This window comes from Meriones unguiculatus, chromosome 20, assembly GCF_030254825.1.
Source record: "Meriones unguiculatus strain TT.TT164.6M chromosome 20, Bangor_MerUng_6.1, whole genome shotgun sequence".
In the NCBI taxonomy this organism is placed as follows: domain Eukaryota; kingdom Metazoa; phylum Chordata; class Mammalia; order Rodentia; family Muridae; genus Meriones; species Meriones unguiculatus.
This window is the reverse complement of record NC_083367.1, coordinates 68,986,803-69,011,732: the sequence shown is the minus strand read 5'-3', so window position 1 is coordinate 69,011,732 and position 24,930 is coordinate 68,986,803. Positions and strand designations below refer to the sequence as shown.

The following is a 24,930-nucleotide window of genomic DNA, read 5'->3' as shown; positions in this document are numbered from 1 at the left end:
GAAATCAGAGCCACTTGGAGAACTTATCTTTCTAATGGAATTTTTATTAGGTGGCAGGCCGTGTCGACTAAGGCTGAAACCTCCCGCCTCTCGTGGCCTTCTGTGGGAAGTGCAGCCGCGGTGGTCTGGGTCGGTGGGGCCCTTCTGAGTCCTGAATGAGGCTGGCAGGATGTGACCCTGCCCTGAGAACTCCCCTTCAGCCTGTCCCACTCTCTCCTCAGGAGGATGTAGCCAACTTGGTTGTGTCACTAAGTGTCCCAGAGGCTCGGTTTGGGATCTTACGGACTGCAACGCTTGTCCTCCAGTTCAAGGCTGTGGGACGACTTTGGCCCTCACGAGCCTATCAAGCACCAGCAGTTGGCGGCTGAGAGTCTCTGGCAGTCATTAGTGGTTTTGCTGATGTGTCCTCCGAGGCCACTGGAACATTCCATGAACTTCTCCCTTCTGTGACCTCTTTCACATCCCCCCCCCGCCCCAAAGAAGTGGTTTTCACGCATGTCTTTCACAAAGACCACAGGGCCGAGAGAATTCCCAGAGGTGGGCATAGACGTATGCCTGTTTTAGCTATTTCCCTGTTGCTATCGTAGAATGCCTGACAAAAGCAACATGAGGAGGGAAGAGCTCACCCTGGCTTGGAGTCTGACAGTTTATCATGACCAGGGTGGCATGGTGCCAAGTGCATGGGGCGGCCGGTCACATCGTACCCCTAATCAGGAAGCTGAGAGCGATTCGTCTTGTTTTTATTAAGTCTGGGAACCCCAGCTCATGGGACGGTAGCACTTACCATCCATGTCAGCTCTCACCCGAGTTCCGGTCTGTGCCACCCACAGCCATTTCCTTGTCCTGTGCTCTTTGCAGGCAAAGCGGAGCACGTGATTTTTAGCTAAGCTTGTCAACCAGCCCCCTCTAGACACCCCACACAGACACTCCCGGGGTTTGTTTCTCTGGTTATGTCAAATCCTGTGAAGGCTGGAGACATGTCTCAGTGGTTTAAGAGCATACACTGCTCTTCCAGCGAGTTCAATTCCTACCTCAGGGGGCTCGCCACCATCTGTAGCTCAGAGGATCTTTATACCCTCTTCTATACACGCACACACACGCGCGCGTGCACACACACACACACCATTAAGGTAATATTATTAACCATCACAATGTCCAAACTAACAACCATCCTTACCGGATGCCCACCTAGGCATGAGGAGCAGAAAGAGGACAGAGGGGCGGACTGGGATCTGCCTTGCCAGGCTGCTGCGCAGTGTGTTTTCTGGGCTCATGGTTTTCTTTTCTTTTCTTTTTTCTTTTCTTTCCCTTCATTTTCTTTCTTTTCTTTTGCTTCCCTCCTTCTTTTCTTTCTTTCATAAAAAATTGTATTTACTTAGAAGCATTCAGGATGTCAACAAAACAACCCATTTTTTGTTGTTGTTGTTGTTTTGCAATTACAGAGTGGTATTCAATTATCAGAACAGCAATTATTTGTATATAAAATGCATCACAGACAACTGAAGATGAAAAAAAAAAACCACTAAAAAAAAAAAAAAGAAAGAAAACCAAAACAAACAAAAGCTCTCCGTGCCAATTTACAACCCCCAGACTGTACCAGGCAAGGTCAGTGGTCTCTGAAAATACCACCAGGACAGGGCTATAGAAAGACACATTCGGCAGTGTGTTAGCTAAAGAAAAAAGAAAGAAAGAAACAAACAAACAAAAAGCAAAAAAGACACTGTACAGTTTAAAAACAAAATTTACACAGCCTTATATTTAAAAGAAGTGAATTGTGTACAGATGGGTTAAATGCTTTATAGACAAGAACTTTTTTTTTTTTTTCGAGACAAGGTTTCTCTGTGTAGCCCTGGCTATCCTGGACTCACTGTGTAGATCAGGCTGGCCTCGAACTCGCAATGATCTGTCACCACACCTGGCCTACGCCTGTGTTTTTCTTTTTTAAACATTAAAGTCAGTTTTCAAACTGTAAAGCTTGGAGACTTTTACTTTAAAAGGTCAAGATGTGTGGCTTGTGTTGCAAAACTGGGCTGAGGGGCTGGAGAGGGAGCTCAGTGGCCGGGAGTGCTCGCTGCTCTTCCAGAGGACCTGGGTTTGGTTACCAGCGTCCACACGGCAGCTCACAGCCATCTGCAGCTCGAGTTGTAGGGACCTGACGTGCAGTTGTGGCCTTTTCGGGCAGGTGGGGCACAGAGATCCACGACAGGCAGAACTCTTAAACACACAAGGCAAAACCAAACCTAACCCACAACAAACAAAAACAGAAGGGGAACTGGGATGAGGCAGCCTGGCAGAGAGCCTTACTTTCGCGTCAGTGGAACCTAAAACTGTTACCGTCTGGAAGGGCCCAGAGGTTTTGGGAGTGCAGGCCATCCCACCTCTCCCCTCCTCCATTCATGGAAGTCGCTTTCACGACATAAGAAGGATTGAAATATTGAGAAAAATGGCAAAATGAGTCATGAGGAAGGAGGGAACCTTTCACACTCAAGTCATATGATCTCTCTGGGAAGAAATGAGATCTGAGAGAAGCCCAGCATCACCATATCTGGAAGAACAGTGAAGGCTGTTCCACAGGATTTACCAGCTAAAAAGAACCTTTTACACGATTCTTCTCTGATTCTTTTTCCTCTGGGCAGTATTTGAGTTAGTTAGAGGGAAACTTAAAGATACTGTTTTAATGGATCTTTTTGTGTACATGAGTGAATGGGGCATGTGTTCACTCATGGCGAGTGTCCCGGGTGCTCCTGCCATGGTTCTCCTGTGGAGGTCACAGGAAAACCTGGAATGTGGGTCCTCACCTTCCAGCTATTTGAGACGGGATCCCTTCGTCGTTCGCGGCTGTGCACCTCAGGCTGGCTGGCCTGTGGGCGTCTGGGGCTCATCTGTTGCTGCTACCCATCTCACTGTAGAGTGGTGGGGACAGACAGGCTTCTGAAATTTATGTGGGTCCTTGGGGACTTGAACTCAAGTCCTCACAATTACATGGCTTTATCCACTGAGCCATCTTCCCAGCTAGGAAAAAAAAAAATCTCTCAGGTAGCAGAACCCAATTCTTTCTTGCTTGCTTTCTTCTTTTTCTTTCGGTTGTTCTGTTTTGTGCCTTTTGAGACAGATTTATGTAGCCCAGGCTGGCTTTGAAATTGCTAAGTGGTCATTGTTAATGTTGAATTCCTGATCCCAGTTGTTTCTAACTTGCAAGTGCTACCATGCCTGATGTCCTCACCTTTCCCCTTCCTTCGCTCCTTCCTTCCTTTTCTCCTTTCTTTATTTTCTGTTATTGGAGATCCAATCCAGGGCATCACGCATGGGCTCTACCACCGAGCGTGGGCAAGCCTCCTTATTTTTCTCATATAACATTATAAGGTTTATTTGTTTTGTAAGATATAGGATTTTGCTGTGTTGTACAGGTTGGCCTCAAACTCTTGATCCTCCTGCTTCAGCTTTTTGAGTTCTAGGATTAGATTAGGACCATGATGCCCAGTTCCAAAGAACAATTTTTAAATGCCTTATCACTCTATGGTAGAGATTGTCTGGTGTGTGTAGGTGTGTGCGCACACACGTGCATACAAAGCAAACTCCCATCCGAGACATCTTTGTCCAGCCTCTGATGGCAGACTGTTTAACACCCCCTTTAATATTTTGTCTTTTGGGGAAACTCTACCAGGAGACGGCCGATCATCCCCCAGAAGTCCGAGCTACCCAGGAACAGCTGAACCACTACCGGAATGTGGCAGAAAATGTCCAAAGTGAACTTGCAGCAACTTTGGTCAAATTTGAATGCGCTCAGTCTGAGGTGAGATGCCGTACACATTCATCACTCAGAAGTGCATCTTTTTCTTAGCTTTTTATAGAGTGAAACAGGATAGTGAGAAAGGGATTCCAACCCACCGACCGGTTTAGGCTCACTCTCCTGTGTGCTTAGCACCTCCAGTTATGCCTGTCCTTACGTCTCAGAGAAAGTCCATGTGACCGGAAAGTCTCCCCTTAGAATGGATTGTGCGTGTTCCAGAGCTTGTAAGAGGGATTTCTGAATTTTCTTCACGTAGGAGCTCTGATTGGCTGGGCAAATTCCAAGGCCCAGTAGCGTTGTGCAATTTTGGAGTCTCTCTGGACTTACTCAGCCCTCAGTGCAGTGGCTGTGAGGGGTCTAGACTGGCCTGTGAGGTGACCAGCAGTGCCACGGAGGGATGAGAGGTGAACTGGTAACGTGTGTGTGATTCTTCATTCATGCACACTCCCAGTTCCAAAGAATCACGTATGTGTGAAGATGGCCACACAGAAGAAACCCAGCATCCCCAGTCAGGAGGATGCAGACATCCTCCAGCATTCTGATGTTTCCAAACCCACAGAACTCCAAAAGTTGCATAATTTTCCCTTGCTGCCATATTTCCCCCAGGAATCTGAATCTTATTTTTTTCTTTACCACCTATAATTATGGTCTGGAAGGCAAATGGGAGAAACACAGTGATATCCTGAACATCTGGATTTGCTTGAGAAACATTTGTGGCCATGAAATCACAAACACTGACTTGGAGAGTCTCCAAATCATTGTAAATGAGTACTAAATGCAGCATTACTGATAGAGTAAATGGGTTCCCACTGTAAAATATTTTATTGCTTTTTGTAATATTGACCACAAATGTTTCCCAAGTGGGATAAAGACTAAAATCAACTTAAGGTGTTGCTCTTTTTTTTTTTTTTTTTTTTAATGGTCTGTGTGCCCGGCATTGAATTTAAGGTCTCCCACACACTATACAATTACTCTTCCACAAGGCTGTCACCCAAGTCACCGAACCTCCAACTCATTTTTGAAAAAGACTATGATTATTAGTCAGGAAATTGTTCAGGCATAATTTCCAACTTGGTAATGTACATCCAAATTCAAGAAAGAGAAAATGAAACTGGACTAGGTCATGAATAAAAAGGTCCTTCTAATGGCACAATGTTAAATCCTTCTGCTTCCTTCCCCACCATCCCCGCCGCCCCCAACCTCTCTGCCCATTAGCTTCGAGAACTCCGCTCTAAGGTGCTTTCTAAAGAAGTCTGCTGTCAGGAGCTGAAGGCCGAGATGGAGAGCTATAAAGAAAACAGTGCCAGAAAGTCGTCTCTCCTCACCTCTCTGAGGGGCAGAGTGCAAGAGCTGCAAGAAGAATCAGCAACGTTTTCTGCTTATAAGATCAGAGCAGAGAGCTCTGCGCACGCCGTGAGGAAGGAGAACCAGGAACTCATGAAGAAGGTTCTAGAACTGGAGGAGAAATTACAGTAAGAAAGTTGGGATCGTTTTCCGGGTTGATACTGGCTGTAGCAGCTTCGGATCCAGCCTATGTCTTGAGGCAACTTTGACTGTTTTACATTATTGTTATTTGGAGTCTTTGCAGTCTTGGAGACTTTGCTTGAGCTCAGGTGCCATTAAGTATTTCAGTAAGCACAGCATTGTCCATGCGGGTTTAGAACCTTTGGCGGTGGCTGTGAAAGTGTACTGCATGTGTAGTTGTGAGAGTTCCCTTAAGTAGAGGCTCAAGTTTGGAGTGACAGGGAAGCCTACAGAAGAAGTGTACTCAGGGGCTGTCTGAAAAACACAAGGAAGCCAGGATACTCCGAAGTATCCTCATCAGATTTTACTGGCATTTTATACAGAGAACTCATGAAACTCAGGTTTTTCAGTCACTATTAAAACAAAACTGGGAACCACTTGCAGGGGTTCTTAAATATTTTTACGAGCCCACGTCTCCAGTTTATCTCTTTTATACGCTCCACTGAAGTTGCTTGGAAAGGTTAGTTGCAAGGGCCCAGGGCCGGCTGGTCTCCACAGCTTCCGTTATAGCTGATCTGTGGCCCACTCTCTTCTCTCGGCTTCCAGACATTAAACCCAACTAGCTTACTTCCTACTTTTCTCTTTTTGTCTTTTCTTCTTGGCTTCCAAATATTGGGGCGTCTCATGGCTCCATCACTGATTTTCTACCTGTTCCCATGCGACACAATCTCCTGCCTTTCAAGTATGATCCAAATGCTGGTGAGACCACAGCTTTGCACCAGCTGAATCTCCATCACAGCACGAGGCACACGACCCTGGGCACCCTTGCAGAGAGGCCGCAGACATTTCAAAGTTCATATGCCTGAAGCTGAGCCCTGAGGTCCCCAACGCATCTTCCTACCTCAGGGCCCCTGCAACTGCTCACTCATCCTGCTGTCTTTAAGGCAACACGTGGCTATGTCTGACGGAGGCCGTCAGCCAGAAAGACCTATGGAGTCCTTCCGGGAGCGTCACGGCTTTTGCTGAAAACGGTTTTTTGAAAACGTACTCCTTTTGCTCTGTTTGATCACCTTCCTGCAGTCTTCACACAGCAATGCTGTGTATTTCATGTGGAGCACTGTTCTGAGCAGTCTGTCTGTCCAGCTAGTGCTCTTGCTTCACGGCAAGGGTTTTCATCAGTTTTGTTTACTTCCTTATCTTTTGCACTCTTGATAGGGTCCAGTGCACAGTTAATTCATTGTCTACTGGATTAATGCATAATGCAAATGTCATAAACTTACGGCAAAAACACCTTCACAATATGAAAAGCCTCAAGAAGGAATTAAAAGTTCTTCAAAATGTTTGTTTATAAAAACCACACGCACACACACACACACACACACACACATATATATGTTTTGTTTTTTTGAGACAGGCTTTCTCTGTGTAGCCTTGGCTGTCCTGGAACTTGCTCCATAGACCAGGCTGGCTTTGAACTCACAGAAATTTGCCTGCCTCTGCCTCCCAGCATTGTGCTGGGATTAAAGGCGTGCACTCCCATCACCTGGCCTATAGAAAATCTTAATAATACACATTTTTTGAATAAGCTTTCAGATGATTTTTCCCAAATAGCACTGTGTAACATGCTGCTTTTACTATCTAATACATTGTTGCTGCTTTACGGAGTCATCCAATATGCCTTCTTAATAGCATGTTACACTCCATTTCTGAAATAGCTTAATTGGGAGCTGGAGAGATGGCCCAGCAGTTACGAGCACTTCTAACTCTTACAGGGAAGCGGGTTTGGTTCCCAGCATCCAAATGGCAGCTCACAATTGTCTGTCTGTAACTCCAATGCCCTCATCTGGCATCCATGAGCGCCAAGCACATGCTTGGTACATGTGCCTCCATGTAGGCAAGTGTTCCTGCACTAGACTACAAACAAATAAATGGTAGAAAGCTGACTTCCTCATCCCAGTTCCCTGGCTGATCCTGCAAATACTTAGATTAGTGTCATTAACGAGTTTACTGTGAAGTAGTCTGGACAGGACATCTGCTGGCTTTCATATTTTTACAGTTATCTGATTTTTCCTTTGGAGCTTTGTTGGGTCAGTTGGGAAGCAAATAGCTGTGGACAGAGCTTAGGGACCTTTGCCCTAGAGCCGTGATGTTGAAATCTTGTGGTTAATGTGTGGGGTCACGTGGGCAGGTCTGTCAGAGCCATGGGCATGCATTGTGCTTTTCGCATGTGCAGAAACTATAGATAGATAGAGTAACTCTAGTCATTTATAAATGGAAATATGACATGCTTTTGAGTACATGCAATTACATGCTTTGTTAATCTCTGAATAGAGTAAAAATTTTTGCAGTAAACACTTAACATGGGAAAAAGAAAGCAATAATCATGCTTATTGTCTAGAATACTGAAGAATTATACCAAATTACTGAGATGATTCTAATTGGCCTTAAAAGTATGTCTGTTTTTTTCTTTTTTGATGATGATATCTTTCTGAACATGTAAAGTGTTGGAAATGCACCGTGCTATTTCCACCAACCTTTGGAGACCAAATATCTGACATCTTGACTTGTCAGTTTCCATACATTGCTGAAGAGTCTCTCTGTGTGACTGCTTATATTGCTTTTTGCTGGTCCTTGAATGTTTTTCTCTCCACAGGTGGAGTATCCCCATTATCTTTATATGCATGTATGTATGTATGTAGTATGTATGTGTTTATGTGTGTGTGTGTGTCTGTCAGTTATACTCGGCCATGAACTAGGATCTATACTGAAACTTGGCCTGCTAGAAGCCATACAGTGCCCTCCTCCTCCCCTTGGAGGCCCCAGTAGAGGTCTTGGGGCTTGTGGATTGTGACCACACACATTTCAGAGGGTCTATGTGTGAACTAAGTGCTTGCCTTTATGTCTGCAGATGAGTTTTGTTTTGTTTTGTTTTTTTAAAACAGGAGGCCTGTGACTAGGCCCAAGACTACGAAGATTTTTACCTTCTGAAGAGTGTAGGTATTCAGACACCTTCAAGACCTCTCATTTCCTGGCAGGGCTGCATTGCCAACCATTTGCACAGGGACACTATGACGTGTTGAAAGTGATCATTATTGCCCGTGGAGAGCTTTGGTTCTGACTTGTTTTGATGGTGTTATCTGCTATGGCGCTAAACCTTGATTTATCTGTTATTTGGCTGGTAGAAACTGTTCAAAGGAAAATGAAGAGTCTAAGAAACAAGGCTTGGAGAATCTCCGGAAACATGAGGAAATTTGGACTCAGCTTTGTGAATTCTTGAGTCTAGACACGAAGCATGAGGAGACATCGGATAAAGATTTAATTTTAAAGGTATGCGAACGCAGGTCTGGGGCACTGCAAACACGGGGTCATCCTGGCGTGTGATGGGAAGTGCTGTGGTTGAGTCCAGGGGTGGCAGGAGACCAGCACAGTGGCCTGAAGGTAGCATTAAGTATCGATGTAGACCAGGATAGACCACAGCACCTCTATGAGCTTCAATTCTAGGCCCTTCACTAGCATTATGTAGATCAGTTAGTGCCTAACAGGGATTGTGTTGTCTAAAAATACAGTCAGGTATTCAAACATGATTAATTGTTCATCTCAATGACGTGTTTGTGCATGAACTTTTTTAATTACAAACACATACACAAAGTTACATATATAAAACAATTAATCTTTTGATTTTCATTAATAGTTTAAAGTTTACATACATAGCATTAGATTCCATTATGCATTTTTTAATAAAATGTTTTTGTTGATTATCCTCATCCTTTCTATCTTCCCCCGTGCTGCCATCACACCTTGTGTCCTCTTAAGATGAGATCAGCGCTGGAGGACACATGTGACATGAAGTGGAGATGAAGGCTATGGGATGCACTTTCATTCCTGTCCAGGCTACTGCCCCCTTGTAGTGTACTTACAAAAATACTCCTCCCAACTCTGCCAAAAAATGTGTCATTTGGGAATACTTAGTGAGTAAAAAGCTGGGCTTAGTTGTAACATACTCTTAAGTCTCGAATCAGGACCAATGAAGTCCCACTGGCAGATTGCTATTAAAGGTGGAAATTGATGATTCCAATGCTACTTGGCTCCCTCCTTTTTCTTCTCCATTCCCCTCCCCAGTCCACTGATAGGGAAGGTCCTCTGCCCCTTCTCTCTGACCCTAGCCTGTCAGGTCTCATCAGGACTGGCTGCAATGTCTTCCTTTGTGGCCTGGTAAGTCTGTCTCCCCCTTCAGGGGGAAGTGATCAAGGAGCCAGCCACTGAGTTCATGTCAGAGACAGTCCCTGTTCCCATCACTAGGAAACACACTTAGAGACTGAGCTGCCATGGGCTACATCTAAGCAAGGGGTCTAGGTTATCTCCATGAATGATTGAACTGTCAGTCTCAGAAAAGACCCCTGTGTCCAGATTTTTTGGTTCTGTTGCTTTCCTTGTGGAGCTCCTGTCCCCTCCAGGTCTTTCTATCTCCCCCTTCTTTCATAAGATTCCCTGCACTCTTCCCAAAGTTTGGTTATGAGTCTCAGCCTCTGCTTTCATACACTACTGGGTAGAGTCTTTTAGAGACCCTCTGTCATAGGCTCCTGTCCTGTTCCCTGTTTTTTCTCTCTTGTTATGTCCATACCATTTGCCTTTCTGAATGAGGATTGATCATCTTACCTAGGGTTCCCCTTCTTGATTAGCTTCTTTAGGTGTACAGATTTACAAAGCTAAATAGAGAATTCTCTGTAGAGGAATATTGAATAGCAGAGAAACACTTAAAGAAATGCTCAACATCCTTAGTCATCAAGGAAATGCAAGTCAAAACAACCCTGAGATTTCACTTTACACCCATCAAAATGGCTACAATCAAAAACTCAAGTGACAACACATGCTGGAGAAGATGTGGAGAAAGGGGAACCCTCCTCCATTGCTGGTGGAAATATAAACTTGTACAACCACTTTGGAAATCAATCTGGCGCTTTCTCAGACAATTAGGAATAGTGCTACCTCAAGACCCAGCTATACCACTCCTAGGCATATATCCAAAATATGCTCAAGTATACAACAAGGACAATTGCTCGACCATGTTTGTAGAAGCTTTATTCATAATAGCCAGAAGCTGGAAACAGCCCAGATGTCCATCAACAGAGGAATGGATACAGAAATTGTGGTACTTTTACACAGTGGAATATTACTCAGCAATTAAAAACAAGGAAATCATGAAATTTCCAGGCAAATGGTGGGATCTAGAAAAGATCATCCTGAGTGAGGTATCCCGAAGCAGAAAGACACACATGGTATATACCCACTTACAGGTGGATAACAGACATACAATATAGGACAGTCACAGCCATTCTTAAAAGCCACCTCTGAGTTACCCACCGGTCAGGTCCTAGCAGCACCATCTCCGCACGATCATTCACTTTGATTTAGCAAGAGTCCACCGTGTGGAGTGAGGACTAGAGTGCCAGGTACCCTCGTGGGTAATGACCGTTCCTGCTCAGCCCTCCTGGTTGACATAGGACAGGAGCTTGCTTGCACAGCGCCACTTTTCGATGTGGTTTGGCGACTCAGATGTGTCTCAAGCCACGTGGTAGGCAGAGCAAAAGGGAACCTAGAAACTCCACCTTTGGGAATCCTTTGCCTCCACTGGCGACAACCCGAGTGCGTGTTGGGGGACCTTGTTAGTCACGCCCTTTGATTTTCTCTGTTCCCAATGCTCTGGCCCCTATCTACCAGGAAAGCCCATCTGTTCCAAAAGTTAAACCAGCTTGTGCAGATGGTATGGCCACTCTTACATGCAGATAGAAGCAGAGCCCGCTCCTCAGCCACCTCCTGGATCTTCCACTCGGGGCCACAGTCCTGCTGCTGTGCTGCTCCCAGAGCTGAACACACCCCACCTGCCTTCCCAAGGCAATGCGAGTATTCACTCTAGCCAGTCCTAATCTTGGTCACTCTGTCTTGTCCTTTGTGTCCCACAGAAGTCATAAGGAAGTCATGTGTCCTTATTTCCTTGTTTTCTCCTCCTTCTCAGTGGCCCTATGGAGGCTCCGAATTACCCTCACAGCAAGGACATATATAATGAGTCATATTTTTCTTTCTCAAAACATTTATTTTATTCTTGTTGTCCTTGTGTGTCCTTGTGTGTGTGTGTGTGTACATGCCTCTGTGTGTGCACACACATACGCTTGTGAGTGTAGGTGTCCTGGAGGCCTTTGAGATGGAGTCACGGTGGTTGTGAGCTGACACCCCTGTAAGATAGGTCCACACACACCCTTAGCCACGGATCCATCTCTCCAGCCCTGTGCTGTCTGTTCAGTAGCGTTTCCCTTTGGATCTATAGGCCTTACCGACTGTGAAAGTGAGGGGACCTGACCTGTGTTTTAAACCATGGAGCACCCCAGCCTGATAACTCTTCCTTAAAAATATCACTGTCAGATGGGAAATCTTCTACCTATTAAGTGTTCGTGAGAAGTGGAAGAAAATCCAGAACAGCAAAGCCCTTCATTTACTTTCACATGCTTGAGTATGCACATGATTTAAAAAAAGGGGGGGGGGAGTATTTCTAAAAATTAATTAATTTACTTTATCTTCCAGCCACAGTTTTCCCTCCCTCTTCTCCTCCCAGTCCTTGCTTCCCACCCCATCTACTTCTCCTCCATTTCTCCCCAGAAAAGGGCAGGCCTCCAGTGGATATGAGCCAACCCTGGCATTTCAAGCTTCAGTAAGACAAGGCACCTCCTCTCCTGTTGAGGTAGTCCAGTGGGAGGAAAGGGATCCGAAGGCAGGCAACAGAGTCAGAGACAGCCCCTGCTTCCACTGTTAGGTGTCCCACTTGAAGACCAAGCTACACACCCGTGACACGTGCAAAAAGCTTAGGTCAGTCCTGTGCAGGCTCCCTGGTTGGCAGTTCAGTCTCTACAAGCCTGTATGGGCCCAAATTAGTTGATTCTGTAGTTTTCTTTCTTTCTTTCTTTCTTTCTTTCTTTCTTTCTTTCTTTCTTTCTTTTTCTTTTTTTTTTCTTTTTTTTTTTTGTATCCTTGACCCCTCTGGTTTCTACAATCTTTCCTCCAAAAGCAAGAATTCTTTAAAAAGTTTAGTTTTAGTTATGCGTATGTGTGTGTGTGTCTGTGTGTGGGGTATGCACACATGTCCTCAGAGGCCAGAAGAAGCTGTCAGATTTCCTGGAGCTGGAGTTACAGGCAGCTGTGAACTGCTTGATGTGGGCTCTGGGAAATGAACTTGGGTCCTCTGGAAGGTCTGAATATACTTTTAACTACTGATGCATTTCTCCAGTCTTTCCCATGTTCCTTATAGGGTCTCACTATGTCGCCCTGGCTGGCCTGGAGCACTCTGTATAGACAAGATGGCCTTGAAACTCAAAGAGACATTCTTGTTTCTGCCTCTTGAGTTCTTGGATTTAAGACATGTGTCACTATACCTAGTCCGGAAGCATTCTTAATATTTTCTTGGATATTCATGCATCCATCTCACCAATATTTAATGAGTGTATGTTACATGCTGGGCGTTGTTCTGGAGATGTGGCAATGTATGATATAAGACTAATTCTACACCCTTGGGAGCTTTCATGGTTGTGGGGTCAAAATGGTGCAGAGGTGATAACTGTAATGTCATCCTATGTGGTGAAAGGTTCTGTGAAGAAAATCCCCTTGTGGTGCAGGGACAGGGAATGAGGGATGCCAGAGTTGGGGTTGGTTTAGAAAGACCGATGAAAGGGGTCTACCCCAGAGGAAGGGACTCAGGGGGATCTGGGATGTGAGTGTGGGGATGTGAGGAAGTGTTTAACACCAAGGAACAGATGTGAAACAGAGTTGTGAAATTGTACCAAGAACAGGGCCCAAGAGATGCCCCACTTCCACAGGTAGTCAAAACACAGATGCTGACCATGCTGTCTGGGGGTTCAAGTCCTGTTACAGGCATTGTCATGGCCCTGTGGAGTGGGCTTAGCTATACGGTCTGTAAGTTTTGCAAATGCTTTCTGTGAACATTTTCCAGTACACATCATGGAAAGCAAAATTCTCTGAATGCTAACGTCCGTGAAAACCATTTTTATCATGCTCTGTAGCATGCTTGCAATTACTTTTAGAAAGATATTCTAAAAGCAAGTGTTCTGTTATCTCTGCAGTGGCCCCCATGTCAGTACCTTGCACACAGTAGATACAGTTGGCTGTGGGCTGAGGACAGCAATCTTGGTCAGTGGCCTCTGCCCTCAGCATGCCATCGCATCTCTAGTGCACTGCAGTCAGCGCTCACGTAGTTTCTGCACTTTCCACCATCCTTGCCTTGTGGCCTCCTTTGAATAATTTTAATCTGATGCCAGATCTGCAAATAATGGCCTTTCGAGGCTGCCTTTGAAAATGCGGTTGTTTTATCTGTTGTTTTTATTGTTTAGTAAGATTACAACCTCATCAGGCTTATAGACTGTGAATTGCTTGGAGAAAGTGGACAGAACTGTCTATTTTTTTTTCTTTTTAGCACAGCTGTAATTTCTTTCTCTTCAGTTTAGAGAGCTGTGCGAGGAAAACACATCTCTGAAAGCACAAGTCATTAGTCTTGAAGAGACAATAAATGTCCATGAGATGGAGGCAAAAGCTAACAGAGAAACCATCGTGAGGCTGGCGGCCGAAGTCAGCAGGGAGCAGGAAAGAGCTGCCTCCTTGGCCAAGGAGAGAGAGCAGCTGAATCAGGTACCGAGTGTGGAGGGTTTCTCTGTGCCGTGTTCACAGAAACGGAAGGGCAGGTGTCCGTGAGCCCTCTGGGATTATGGGCTGCAGTGTCAAAGGCTGCTCTCGGCGGAGGGGGTGGGGCACTGTGGGACACGTGCTACTTGATCTACGCTTTTTACACATAATTATATATGTTTCTTTTTGTTGTTGTTGTTGTTGTCTTGTTTTTAGAAACATGGTTTCTCTGTGTAGCCTGGCTGTCCTGGAACTCACTCTGTAGACCAGGCTGGCCTCAAACTCACAAACTTGCCTCTGCCTGGGATTAAAGGCGTGTACCACCACCATCTGGCTAGAGTTATATTTCTAATTGCAAAAGAGAAATACAAAAAACTTAAAAGGTTTTGTAGCTAGGATGGCTTACTTTAATTAGCTAATAAGAATATTTTTCATATTCAGCTATTAGATTTTGAATAAATAGGTAATAAAGTTTAAAAGATAAAAAATTCTAAGTGTACAAAAAATATTAAATGACAATTCCTCCTGCTCCTTCGTCTCCCTAGCTACCCGCTTCTCCTCTGGAAAAACTTCTAATAATTTCTCTTTTTTATTTAATTATGTGTGCGAGTGCATGTGTGAGTATGTGTGTGTGCACATGTACATAGGTGAAGGTCAGAGGTTGACAATGGGTAGGGTTTTGTTGTTGTTGTTTTGTTTTGTTTTTTATTTCTCTCCACCTCATTTTTTGAGACAAGATTTTCCACTGATCCAGGATCTCACTCACTGGCCAAACTGTGTGGCCAGAAGGCGTTCAGAGTCCTGTCTTTACCCCTGGGATTATAGTGGTATTCTCTCTGTCTCTCTGTCTCTATCTTCCTCTCTCCTTGTTCTTTTCTCTTCCCCTCCTTCTTTCTCTCTCTCCCACTCTCCCATCCCCATTTGGCTTTTTGCACAGATGTTGGAATCCAAATGTAAATCCTCATGTTTATGTAGAAGCAATCTGAGCAATCCTTGCTTTTAAAAAAAACACATTTAAAAAATATAGATCCTTCTGGAACTATTTTATGTATATATATATATAAAATATATATAATATATATTATTTATATAATATACATATGCCTTCTATGTATTACACATATGTTTATTTTTAATAAAATGATTTATCAATAGGGCCATTATGAAGAATTTATCAGTTGCTTTTCTGCTGCTATGTAGAACACCCTAACAAAAAGTAATTTTGGGGAGAAAGGGCTTATTTTGGCTTATAGTACCAGGTGGGATACAGTCCACGATGCAAGAGAGAAAGTGTGATAGCAGGAGTTAGAGGTCAGAAAGAAGACTGATTGTGTTTCACCCACACAGGAAGCAGAGAGAGGAAACACTGAGGGTCAGCTATGAAACCTGAAATCTCACCCCAGGGACTTCCTTCCTCCAGGAGGAAGCGCCTCCTGGAGGTTCACAACCTCGCCACGCACCAGCTGGGGACCAAGCGTTCAAATGCGCGAGCCTATGGGGGCACGTCTTTCGACCACAGGAAGCCTATGTGATTTATCATATGTCATCTGTCACATAAAGCAAAATCCTAGAAGACTTGAGGGATCCAAGTGTGTGGCTGCGGTAATTCTGAGAGGTGTCAGCCAAAGGAAATGACTCTTAATTATAAACTTTTATTTATACAATGAATAGGCTGATCTTTCCAACTAACTAGAACATGTTTGAGTATGAGGATAAACACCATATGGTTAACATTGTATAAACCTTTAATTATATGTTAAATTGTTTGACAAAGAAACTCATTATTGGATTAATAATAACCATTCTCTTCCAAAAGCTAAAGTTGGATGGTGCAGCCAGCTGGGGAGAGGGCTGTGGCTCTAGTCACAGACTGGAACCTTCTACTTAGGTAGTGGCTGGGTGTCCCAGAGAAGCTCCGTGACGGAAGAAGTCCTGTCTTCCACTGAATGAAAGTGGAGTTGGTGTGAGAAGAAGGCATCTTCCCCACGCCTTCCTTATCGCAGTGACATCACTGGGCCTGACAGTGGTCCATAGGAAGGATGATAATTTCCAAGTATTTTTAGTTTTCTGCATGAGCCCATCCTCTTGCTGTTGGCTGCCCCATCCCCTATCCCCTACCCCCGTGCCCCTTACTTTGGCGCTGGGAAAAAGCAGAGGATATCAGTTGTTATCAGCACCCTGCCTGGGACAGCTTGTGCTGCCACAGCGAAATGGTGCAGGCTTGTCTGGGGGTCCTGCACACTAAGGGCCTGCGAGCCTAGCATGTGAAAGGCCTGGGGTTTGATCCTCAGCAGCACCGAAATAGAAGAAATTAAAAAGCCCAGAGTGGATGGCTTAAACAATAGTCACCTGGGAGTACAAGGTCAGGTGCTGGCACGGCTGCTGAGGTCCTCTTCCTGGCTTGTAAATGTCACCTTTTCCATGTGCCTCATTTGGCAGAGGGAGAGGAGGGTGGAGGCACAGAGGGAGAGAGATAGATGGAGAGATGGATGGATAGAGAGATAAGTACATAGAGAGGTAGCTAGCTAGCTAGCTAGATTGATTGACTGTTAGATATCGGCCTAGCATTTGCTGTGTGGCCTCAAATGCGGAGCACGCCTCCTACATCAGCTGAGATTATAGTCGTATGCCATTATAGCTGGCTCTGGTCTCTTTAGTGTAATCATACCTTTTTTTTCCATGTTGGGTAACAATTATGAGGTCGTTTCTTTCTTTTTTGCTTGTCGTACTGGGAATTGAACCTAGGGCCTTATGCATGTTGGGCATGAGGTCTACCATAAAATGTTCTTTTACCTTTAATCTTCAGGACGTTAGCATCCATCAAGTCTTGTCTGGATTAACTACCACTTTAGAGCGGGCAAAGTGACAATGTACACACTTCTAATTCCACCTGCCAGTTCTCTCCCTATCCTCTTCCCTCCCTCCCTCTCTCTTTTGCTCTCTGTTTTTCTTGAAGGATCATAATCCAGAATAAAGCTATGGATGCCCTCGTGCTTCAACTGCTGTAATTCTATTAGAAACAATTTCTTTATCATTCTTACATGTTAATTTTTATGGCTGTGTTGTCTAAGAGTCAATTTATTTTCTTGGCATTCCAAATTCTCTGAACTTTTGCCTCTAAAGAGGCATATGGGCCTGTGTCCCTGCAGCGTGACGCTTTAATACTGAGCTATTTTCAGGACAAAGGCAACACCCTGGGGCCCGCTTGCAGTTTTCAGGATCCCAGCCCAGACCACTCAAGTCCCTAGAGGGACTTGTTTAGGTTCTGCTTGTCAAGGGGATCACGGGGTGGTGCTTAGAGACTGGCTGCATCCTGTAGGCGCGTTCACTTCCTATAGCCTCTGTCGTCACAGCAACAGCGTTCGGTGTGATTTGTTTAAGTCCACGCAGCTCCCGTGTGGCAGGCCTGGGACCTGAACCCGAGTTACCCCGTGCTCTGCCTCTCACGGTCACCCACCGCATGACAGGCACAGAGCAGCAGTGCGTCCACAGGGTTACTCATTGGTGGAAGAAGGATAATAAACAGCCGTGCAATTTCCTTAGCGAATGCTAACGTTTGAAAAGTGTGTGAGAAAGCATATTGTAATACTACATGAAACAGGAATTTAAAAAAAAAAAAAACAATTCCTTTTCTTTCTTCTTTTTCTTCTCCTTTTTTTTTTTTCAATTCCTTATGTAAGTATCTTTACTTGGGACTGACTCTGGAAACTCATCCATTTTGGCCCCAGGTTCCTGCCAACATCATAAAAATTGTAAAATAAAAAATTGGACTATAAAAACCCGAGGTCTTTAATAAAATGCTCATTCATAGAACTATTACGCTGATGATTTACCCTCAAAAAATATTGTCAAGTGCTTTTACTGACACGTTAATGGCCACAGAAAGAGCCTTCAGACTGCTTTCCAAAGCCTGTTAGTGAAGTAGGAAACTTCGTTATTAAAGTCCAGATGTATGGAAGAGGCCAAAGCAGACACCCTGCTGGGTGTGCTGTGTCTACAGACGTTGGCTTTATAGCTTTGCTTGAAGACGGTATTTAAGGCCAAGTGCGGTGGCACACACCTTTAATCCCGGCAGTCAGGAGGCAGAGTCTGCAGGACCTCTGAATTAGAGGCCAGCCAGTCTACACACTGCAGTCGGGGCTGGCCACATGGGAAGACTGTGACAGCCACCAAAACAGAACAAAACGAACCTCAGGTGTTTTATAATATGCAGTGAATATGTTATTTGGAAATCTTTAGCCGTTGTTCTGTTTGTTTGGGTTCTGGGAGCTGAAATAAGATGTCCTCAGGTGTGTCATGTGGTGGTGGGGAGGGGTCTGCCCGCCGGGGCCCCAGACATCGGGCATCAGGTGACCTGAAGGTCCCATGCCTGTTAAGCATGTGGACCCCCTTGGACTATAGCACAATATTGCAGTGTGTTTTAGTAACTGTCAAAGCTTGGTGCCTTTTATCTTTGTTACCTTAAAAAAGAAAATCTAACTTTGTTAAAAGTAGTCACTTTGCCCACACAAGCCACACACACTTTTCCTAGAGTCTAGAAGTTAAAGTCAGAAGTTAAATGCACACACTGACTCTGAATAGCCTTTTTAACAGTGTTCAGGTTTTCTTGATTAGAATTCAATCTAGGGACTGCAGCGGACTGAAAGAAAATGGATCCTCCCATAAGGAGTAGCACCGTTAGGAGGTGTGGCCTCTTTGGAGTAGGTGTGGCCTTGCTGGAGGAAGTGCGTCATTGTCAGGGTGGGCTTTGAGGTCGCCTATGTTTAAGCTCCGCCCAGTGCGGCTCACACACTCCTGCTGCCTTTGGATCCAGATGGAAGTCTGGGCTCCTTCTCTAGCAGCGTGTCTACTGCATGCTACCGTGCTTCCCGCCGTGATGATAATGGACTGAACCCCTGAACTGTAACCCAGCCCCAAGTTAATGTTTTCCTTTATAAGAGTTGCTGTGGTCATGGTGTCTCTTCACAGCAATAGAAACCCTAGCTAAGACAACACCCTTACATGCTGAGTGGAAACAAACAAACAAACAAACCCTTCTTCCCTTAAGTTGCTTTTGTCAGGGTATTTATGTGTGTATTTATTGATTTAACCATGAAACGGTAAAAGAACCAAAGACAGCGGCTCTGGCTTAGACGCCTAGGATCCTAGCTTCACCATCATTTGGCTATTCAGTCCCAGGCTTGCAGATTTTCCTTTTGAACCTCTGATTTCTTTTAAAATTCTTTGTGAAATGGGAAAAGGATTGAAGCCTGTATAAGTATTTCTAGTATTAAGTTATAGTAATAATCTCTCCATAGCTATGAGGGATACGATCCAGGATGCCCCACAGAGAGCAAAATCTGTGATGTTCAAGTCATTTTGTAAAACACTATAGTATCCATATCTTGTCATAGATGTTAGGCTATCTCTCAGTTACTCCTGGGATTTAATAGAATCGAAACCGCACCAGACTGTCACTTAGCAAGAATTTGCAAGGAAAAGGCTTGCACCTAGCTTCCTTCCTGCATCTTTTTGGCCTGCGATTGGTTGGGCCCATGTACGTGGAAGCCACAGCTAGAGAAAGCCCACCTACAACCATGCAGTGCTCTGTGTGGGTCCGGCACACAATTTACTTTTAATTCTGTCTCCTAGTGACTCACTTTTACCTAGAGTTAAAATAAATATGAGATTATTTGAAGGGAATCGGTCTGCAAGATAGTTCCTGGAAGTGAAATAGGATGAGCCACAGATGACCGAGGAAACTACAGCAGTCTAAAATCACATACCATGTTGGAAGAAACCTTCAGGTAATTTTCTATCCAGATCCCAGTGCTCATAAGAAATATGGGTTATCTTTACTTAATTTATTTTGAGACAGGGTCTCCCTGTGTTGCCCTGGCTAATCTGGAACTATGTAGACCAGAGTAGACTCAGACTCACAGAGATCAACTTCCTCTGCCTCCCGAGCCCTGGGACGAAAGGCATGTACGGTGCCTGTCATGTTTTATTACTCCAGTTTACTAATTTGGCAGTGCTGGGGATTGACCCCATGGCCTTGTGTATACTAGGCAAGTACTGTAAAGACGTATCTCTAAAAATTTCCCTTACTACCTGGTGTCTAGCCCTTTCTTGAGCTCCCCCAGAGGTAGACAGTCACTGCTGTTTCGGCAGTTCCAGTTGGAGCAGTTTCCCAATCAGAGGAACTTGAGAGCAGGATTTCTACAATTTATGCCCTCACCCTGGTAGTGTCTTACTTCACAGAGTAAACTGAGATCTCTTTTCTTCCTCCTTTACCCTCCCCTCCCCTTCTCTCCCCTCCCTCAATCATGCAAGGCACATGACTGTCAGACACATTTTCTTTATTTAGGAAAAAATTCTTGGAGACTAGGTCTTGCTAAATTGCCCAGGATGAGCATGAATGCGTTCGATAGCCCAGACAAGCCTTGACCCTTCTCAGCTTTCTAAATGGTTAGTATTTCGGGCCTGTGCTACCATGTCCAGCAGAAATCCGCTTATCAACGCCGTCCTGTAAACATTTTGAAGCCATTTCTAAGCCAATTTCTTTGGCTAAGCAACTCAAGAGTCTTCCCAACACTCTTTACTTGGACCCTCTGATGGTTGTTTGAAAGTCTGAGAGAGTTCTACTCTCCGGATGAGGAATTAGAATGAAAGAAGACATGAATATGACACTCGTGACGTCAAAGTTACAGCTGTTTCTGGGAGTCCAAAACACAACTGGAGCCAAGGATGAGGTGTGGAACGAGCAGAGGGTTGTTAACTACTCTCTGCTGTGAAACGACAAGAATTTAATCCTCTTTCCTTTGGGTCCTTTCTCTCTTTATATTATTTATATTTATATTATATTACTTATATTGCCATATTGACATTGTCAAGGTTTACATTATGATTTTTTTATTAAATTTTATTAGATGGTTTATCTGTAGGGTCCTTCTAAAAATTTCAAATCAGAACAGCATTTAAAGATCACAGGATACAATATTTTCTTTGTGTGTCTAATCTTAGCCCTGATAGAACCCATCGTATCCTGCTGAAAAGGTCCAGTGGGAGCTGGCCATGGTCCTCCTCCAGGCACAGAGTGACCAGCTCAGAGCAGTGTTTGCAGTTGTATAGCTGAGCCCAGGAACACGGTGGCTTCCGGGGCAGATAAAGCCGCGGTCGGCCAGCACTGCCTTTGCTAATAATGAGACTTTCAAACTTCAGCCGATTGTCCTTTTCAACATACACAGTGGCCCTCGGACAGCTCTGAAGGGGAAAAGGTCGGCTCATCTGAAAGGTTGAACTGCAGCTTCCGCATCGCTGAGCATTTGTTAGAGTGAAACAAAGCAACCTCCCCGCCTTGTCTACATGGCAGCCCTCGGAGCTTGGAGGCTGCAGGGAAGGGAAGAGCTCCCCCTAAGATCACAACTATTTCGCCATTCTTTCCATGTACGCACTCTATGACGTCCTTCGGAGTCAACTCCAGACCAGTACCTTTATAAACAGAAAAGTAAGATAGTAGAGCAATTAACTAGCCATGCATAAAGCACAAATCCAAGTTTCAAGGGTTAGAAACCACAGCCGTAAAATTAAACCTTAATCACTGTAGAGAGAATAAGCGTGGGAGAAAGAACCCCACAGTCTGTACCCATCCTACTTCAGAGTATGGACAAGGAGATAATAAAGAAGAGCTTGGTTGTAGCCACAATATCTGAGCAAAAGTTGAAATAGAACACCTTTTGTTAAAAAAAAAAAAAAGAATTGGCTACAAGTACATCGACAAGGAGCGGTGCTTGTGTCAGCCGTGAAGTTTCTGCTCCACTTTGCTAAGTGAGGTTGTCTTGGTTGGACTTACAGGAGGGTTGTACTTGGATTTGAAGACATTTTCAGAAGTTGGCAGTGGTGCCATGCTCTTCTGTAATCCTAGCTCTTAAGAGGGAGGGACAGGAGGATCGCCATAAGTTAAAGGCCAGCCTGGTCCACATTGCAGGTTCTAGGCTAGCCAGAGCTACCCTGGAATATTGTGTCTCAGCAAAACAAAACAAGAAAAAAAAAAAAGCCATTTACAGGAGGAAATCCTCCTTATAGAGGTTGAAAGCAGGATTATAGGCGTACACCCTCAAGCCTGGCTTCTAAGAGATTTTAAGGTGATTTCTTCAAGCTCAAGATACTTATTTGTTATTTGTATCTAAAAAAACAAAAAAAAACCAACAAAACCCCAACTAACTATGCTTTCAAAATGTATCACCGGTCCTGTTTTGGCAGACAGCTCTACCCAGTCCGTGAGGGGCAATGTCACCCAGAGACATATATCTGTATTTTAATTATATACTTTGGAATATTTGCCATTTACATACTTTCTAATTTAGGTTATAGTTATATTTTTGGGACTATAACTGTAGTTTTAAAAGACATTTGCTCATTATATTTTGTTAAGTATTATATCAAAAATTTATGCCCAAATTGTCCCTATTCAAACACAAGGGAGGGCTGCTCAGTGGGGGGAAATTGTGGAGTTTATTTATTAATCTTAGCTGCAGAGGCCAGAATTAAACAACTGACTTTTTAAATTCATAAATTGGTTTATTTGGGAGAATTAAGCTTCATCCAGATATTCCCACCTTGACAAGAACTAATTGTTGAATTTATTTATTTATTTTAAATGAATTTTTTTACAATTATTTCATTATATATCCCTATTGAAGCCCCCTCTCTCAACTCCCCCCAGTCCCATCCTTCCTTTCTCTTCCTCCCTAGCCCCGTCCTCTAGTCCACTGAAAGGGGGAGTTCTCCACCATTGCCATCTGCCCATAGCTTGTTAAGTCTCATCAGGACTGCCTGGATCTTCTTCCTCTGTGGCCTGGCAAGGTTACATCACCAGGGGTGAGTGATCAAAGAGTAGACAACTGAGTTCATGACAGAGGCAGCCCCTGCTCCCCTCACTCAGAGATCCACATGGAGACTGAGCTGCCAATCAGCCACATCTGAGCAGGGGGTCTAGGTCCTCTCCATGCATGGTCCTTGGTTGGTGCCTCAGTTTCTGCAGGACTCCCTTGGCTCAGATCCTTTAGCTTTGTTGTTCTCCTTGTGGGGCTCCTGTCATCTCTATGTCCCTCTTCTTCCATAATGACTCCCTCCATTTTGCCCAAGTTTGGCCATGAGTCTCAGCATCTGCTTTGATCCCCTGTTGGGTGGATCCTTTCAGAGGACCCTCTATAGTATACTCCCATCCTATTCCCTCTCTTCCACCTATTCTGGTGTCTATCCTGCTTGCCATTCTGAATGAGGTTTAAGCATCCTTCCTAGGGTCCTCCTTAGGGTTTAGCTTCTTTAGGTCTGTAGATGGCTGTCCTATATTATATGGCTAATATCTGCTTATATGTGAGCATACAACATGCATGTCTTTCTGTTTCTGGGTTAACTCACCCAGGATGATCTTTTCTAGTTCCCACCATTTGCCTGCAAATTTCATGATTTCCTTGTTTTTAATAGCCGAGTAGTATTCCACTGTGTACCATACAATCTTCCATTGTTTACCATAAGAGCTGAGTAGTATTCCATTGTGTACCATAATTTCTGTATCTAATTGTTGTATTTTAAGAAGTGATTTCATCTTAGTCATATATAAATACGTATTATAGTTAGGAATCAATTGTGCATGTATGCCATGTGTGACTGTGTGAATGTGTGTGTGTGTGTGTGTGTGTGTGTGTGTGTTTGATGGGGTGTCTTTTCCTCTACTGCTCACTACCCTGAGTTTTTGAGACAGGACCTCTTATTGAACCTGAAGCTCAGTGGTTAGGCCAGACTGGCTGCCCCACCAGCTCTAGGGATCTGCCTGAACACTTTATATTATTTATAGCATTTTTGTTCAATGTAATAGTGAAATCATTATTATTCATTTGATGACTTATTAGCATTGTTATTATTATTGTCATTATTATTATTTTGATATAGTTGAGATAAGGTCTCTTTATGTATCCCTGCCTATCCTGGAGCTTACTATAGTAGGCCAGGCTGGCCTTGAACTCATAGAGATCTACCTGCCTCTGCCACCCAAATGCTGGGATTAAAATCATAGTGCCACAGCCAGCAACATTTGTTACTTATTACAAAATGTTTTGCATTACTGTCTGCTTAGGGCTCGCCCTGTATTTGCAGATGTGTCCTCAGTGGAGGTCAGCGCTGAGTTTTCTGGGAAAGGAGCTGTTTGTTTCTGCTTTGTGTCAGCATGGTCTGACAGCAGTCACCAGGTCCTGGCTGGCCACCCTCATGTCACCTTATGTCTCATGCTTGTGTATCCTTGAGGTAGCCATGTGGTGAGACTCCAGCTCGGTAGCTTGCTCCTGTGCAGGTAATTGCGTTTGCAGTCCGGAGGACATCTATTTCCAGCACAGCAGTGCCCCTGAGTCCCAGCGTGATTAACCAGAGTGCTGGGGAGGGCTGTCCCTGAGGTCGGACGCTGGCTCCGCTTATTTGCTTCATAGAGCAGCAGCTTAGAGTTCACTTGGGCTGGACATTTCCAGAAAAAACAAACAAACAGACAAACAAACAAACAAAAAAACCAACAAAGTACTTTTGTGATTTAATTAGATGCTGTGATGCGTACTTCGATTTAAAAAGAGGCCCTCCTAACGCTGAGTCCCTTTAATACAGTTCCTTCTGTTGTGGTGGCGCCCAACCATAAAATTGCTTTTGTTGTTACTTCCTAACAGTAATTTTGCTGCTGTTATGAATCGTACATAAATCTCTGATATGTGACCCTGTGAAAGGGTCATTTGACCTCCAGAGAGGTTGCAATTCACAGGAGGTTAGACTGTTGGTAGTGTGATAGTAGGGCAGAAACATTTTTCAAAGCTGAAACATTTTAATTATTTTTACTGCTCTTTTGGTGTTAGGTGACATTTGATTAATCTACTTCAGGTAGTCAGCAAGTCCAACATACTCTAGCATCTCATAGATTTAATTTTTTAAGATTGTGTTCTATCTATATGTCTGCCTGTCTGTCTATCATCCAT

The 24,930-nt window shown here is 44.2% G+C and overlaps 1 protein-coding gene across 2 annotated transcripts in view; it reads left to right on the top strand.

Moving 5' to 3' along the window:
• Ccdc170 (coiled-coil domain containing 170) overlaps positions 1 to 24,930 on the top strand; it is a 73,588-nt gene that overhangs the window by 15,922 nt on the left and 32,736 nt on the right. For both annotated transcript variants that reach the window (XM_060373203.1, XM_021644475.2), the window contains exons 2-5: positions 3,665 to 3,793; positions 5,006 to 5,262; positions 8,437 to 8,581; positions 13,757 to 13,942. In XM_060373203.1, coding sequence (XP_060229186.1) covers positions 3,665 to 3,793; positions 5,006 to 5,262; positions 8,437 to 8,581; positions 13,757 to 13,942 — 717 coding nt within the window. The remainder of the gene's footprint in view (positions 1 to 3,664; positions 3,794 to 5,005; positions 5,263 to 8,436; positions 8,582 to 13,756; positions 13,943 to 24,930) is intronic.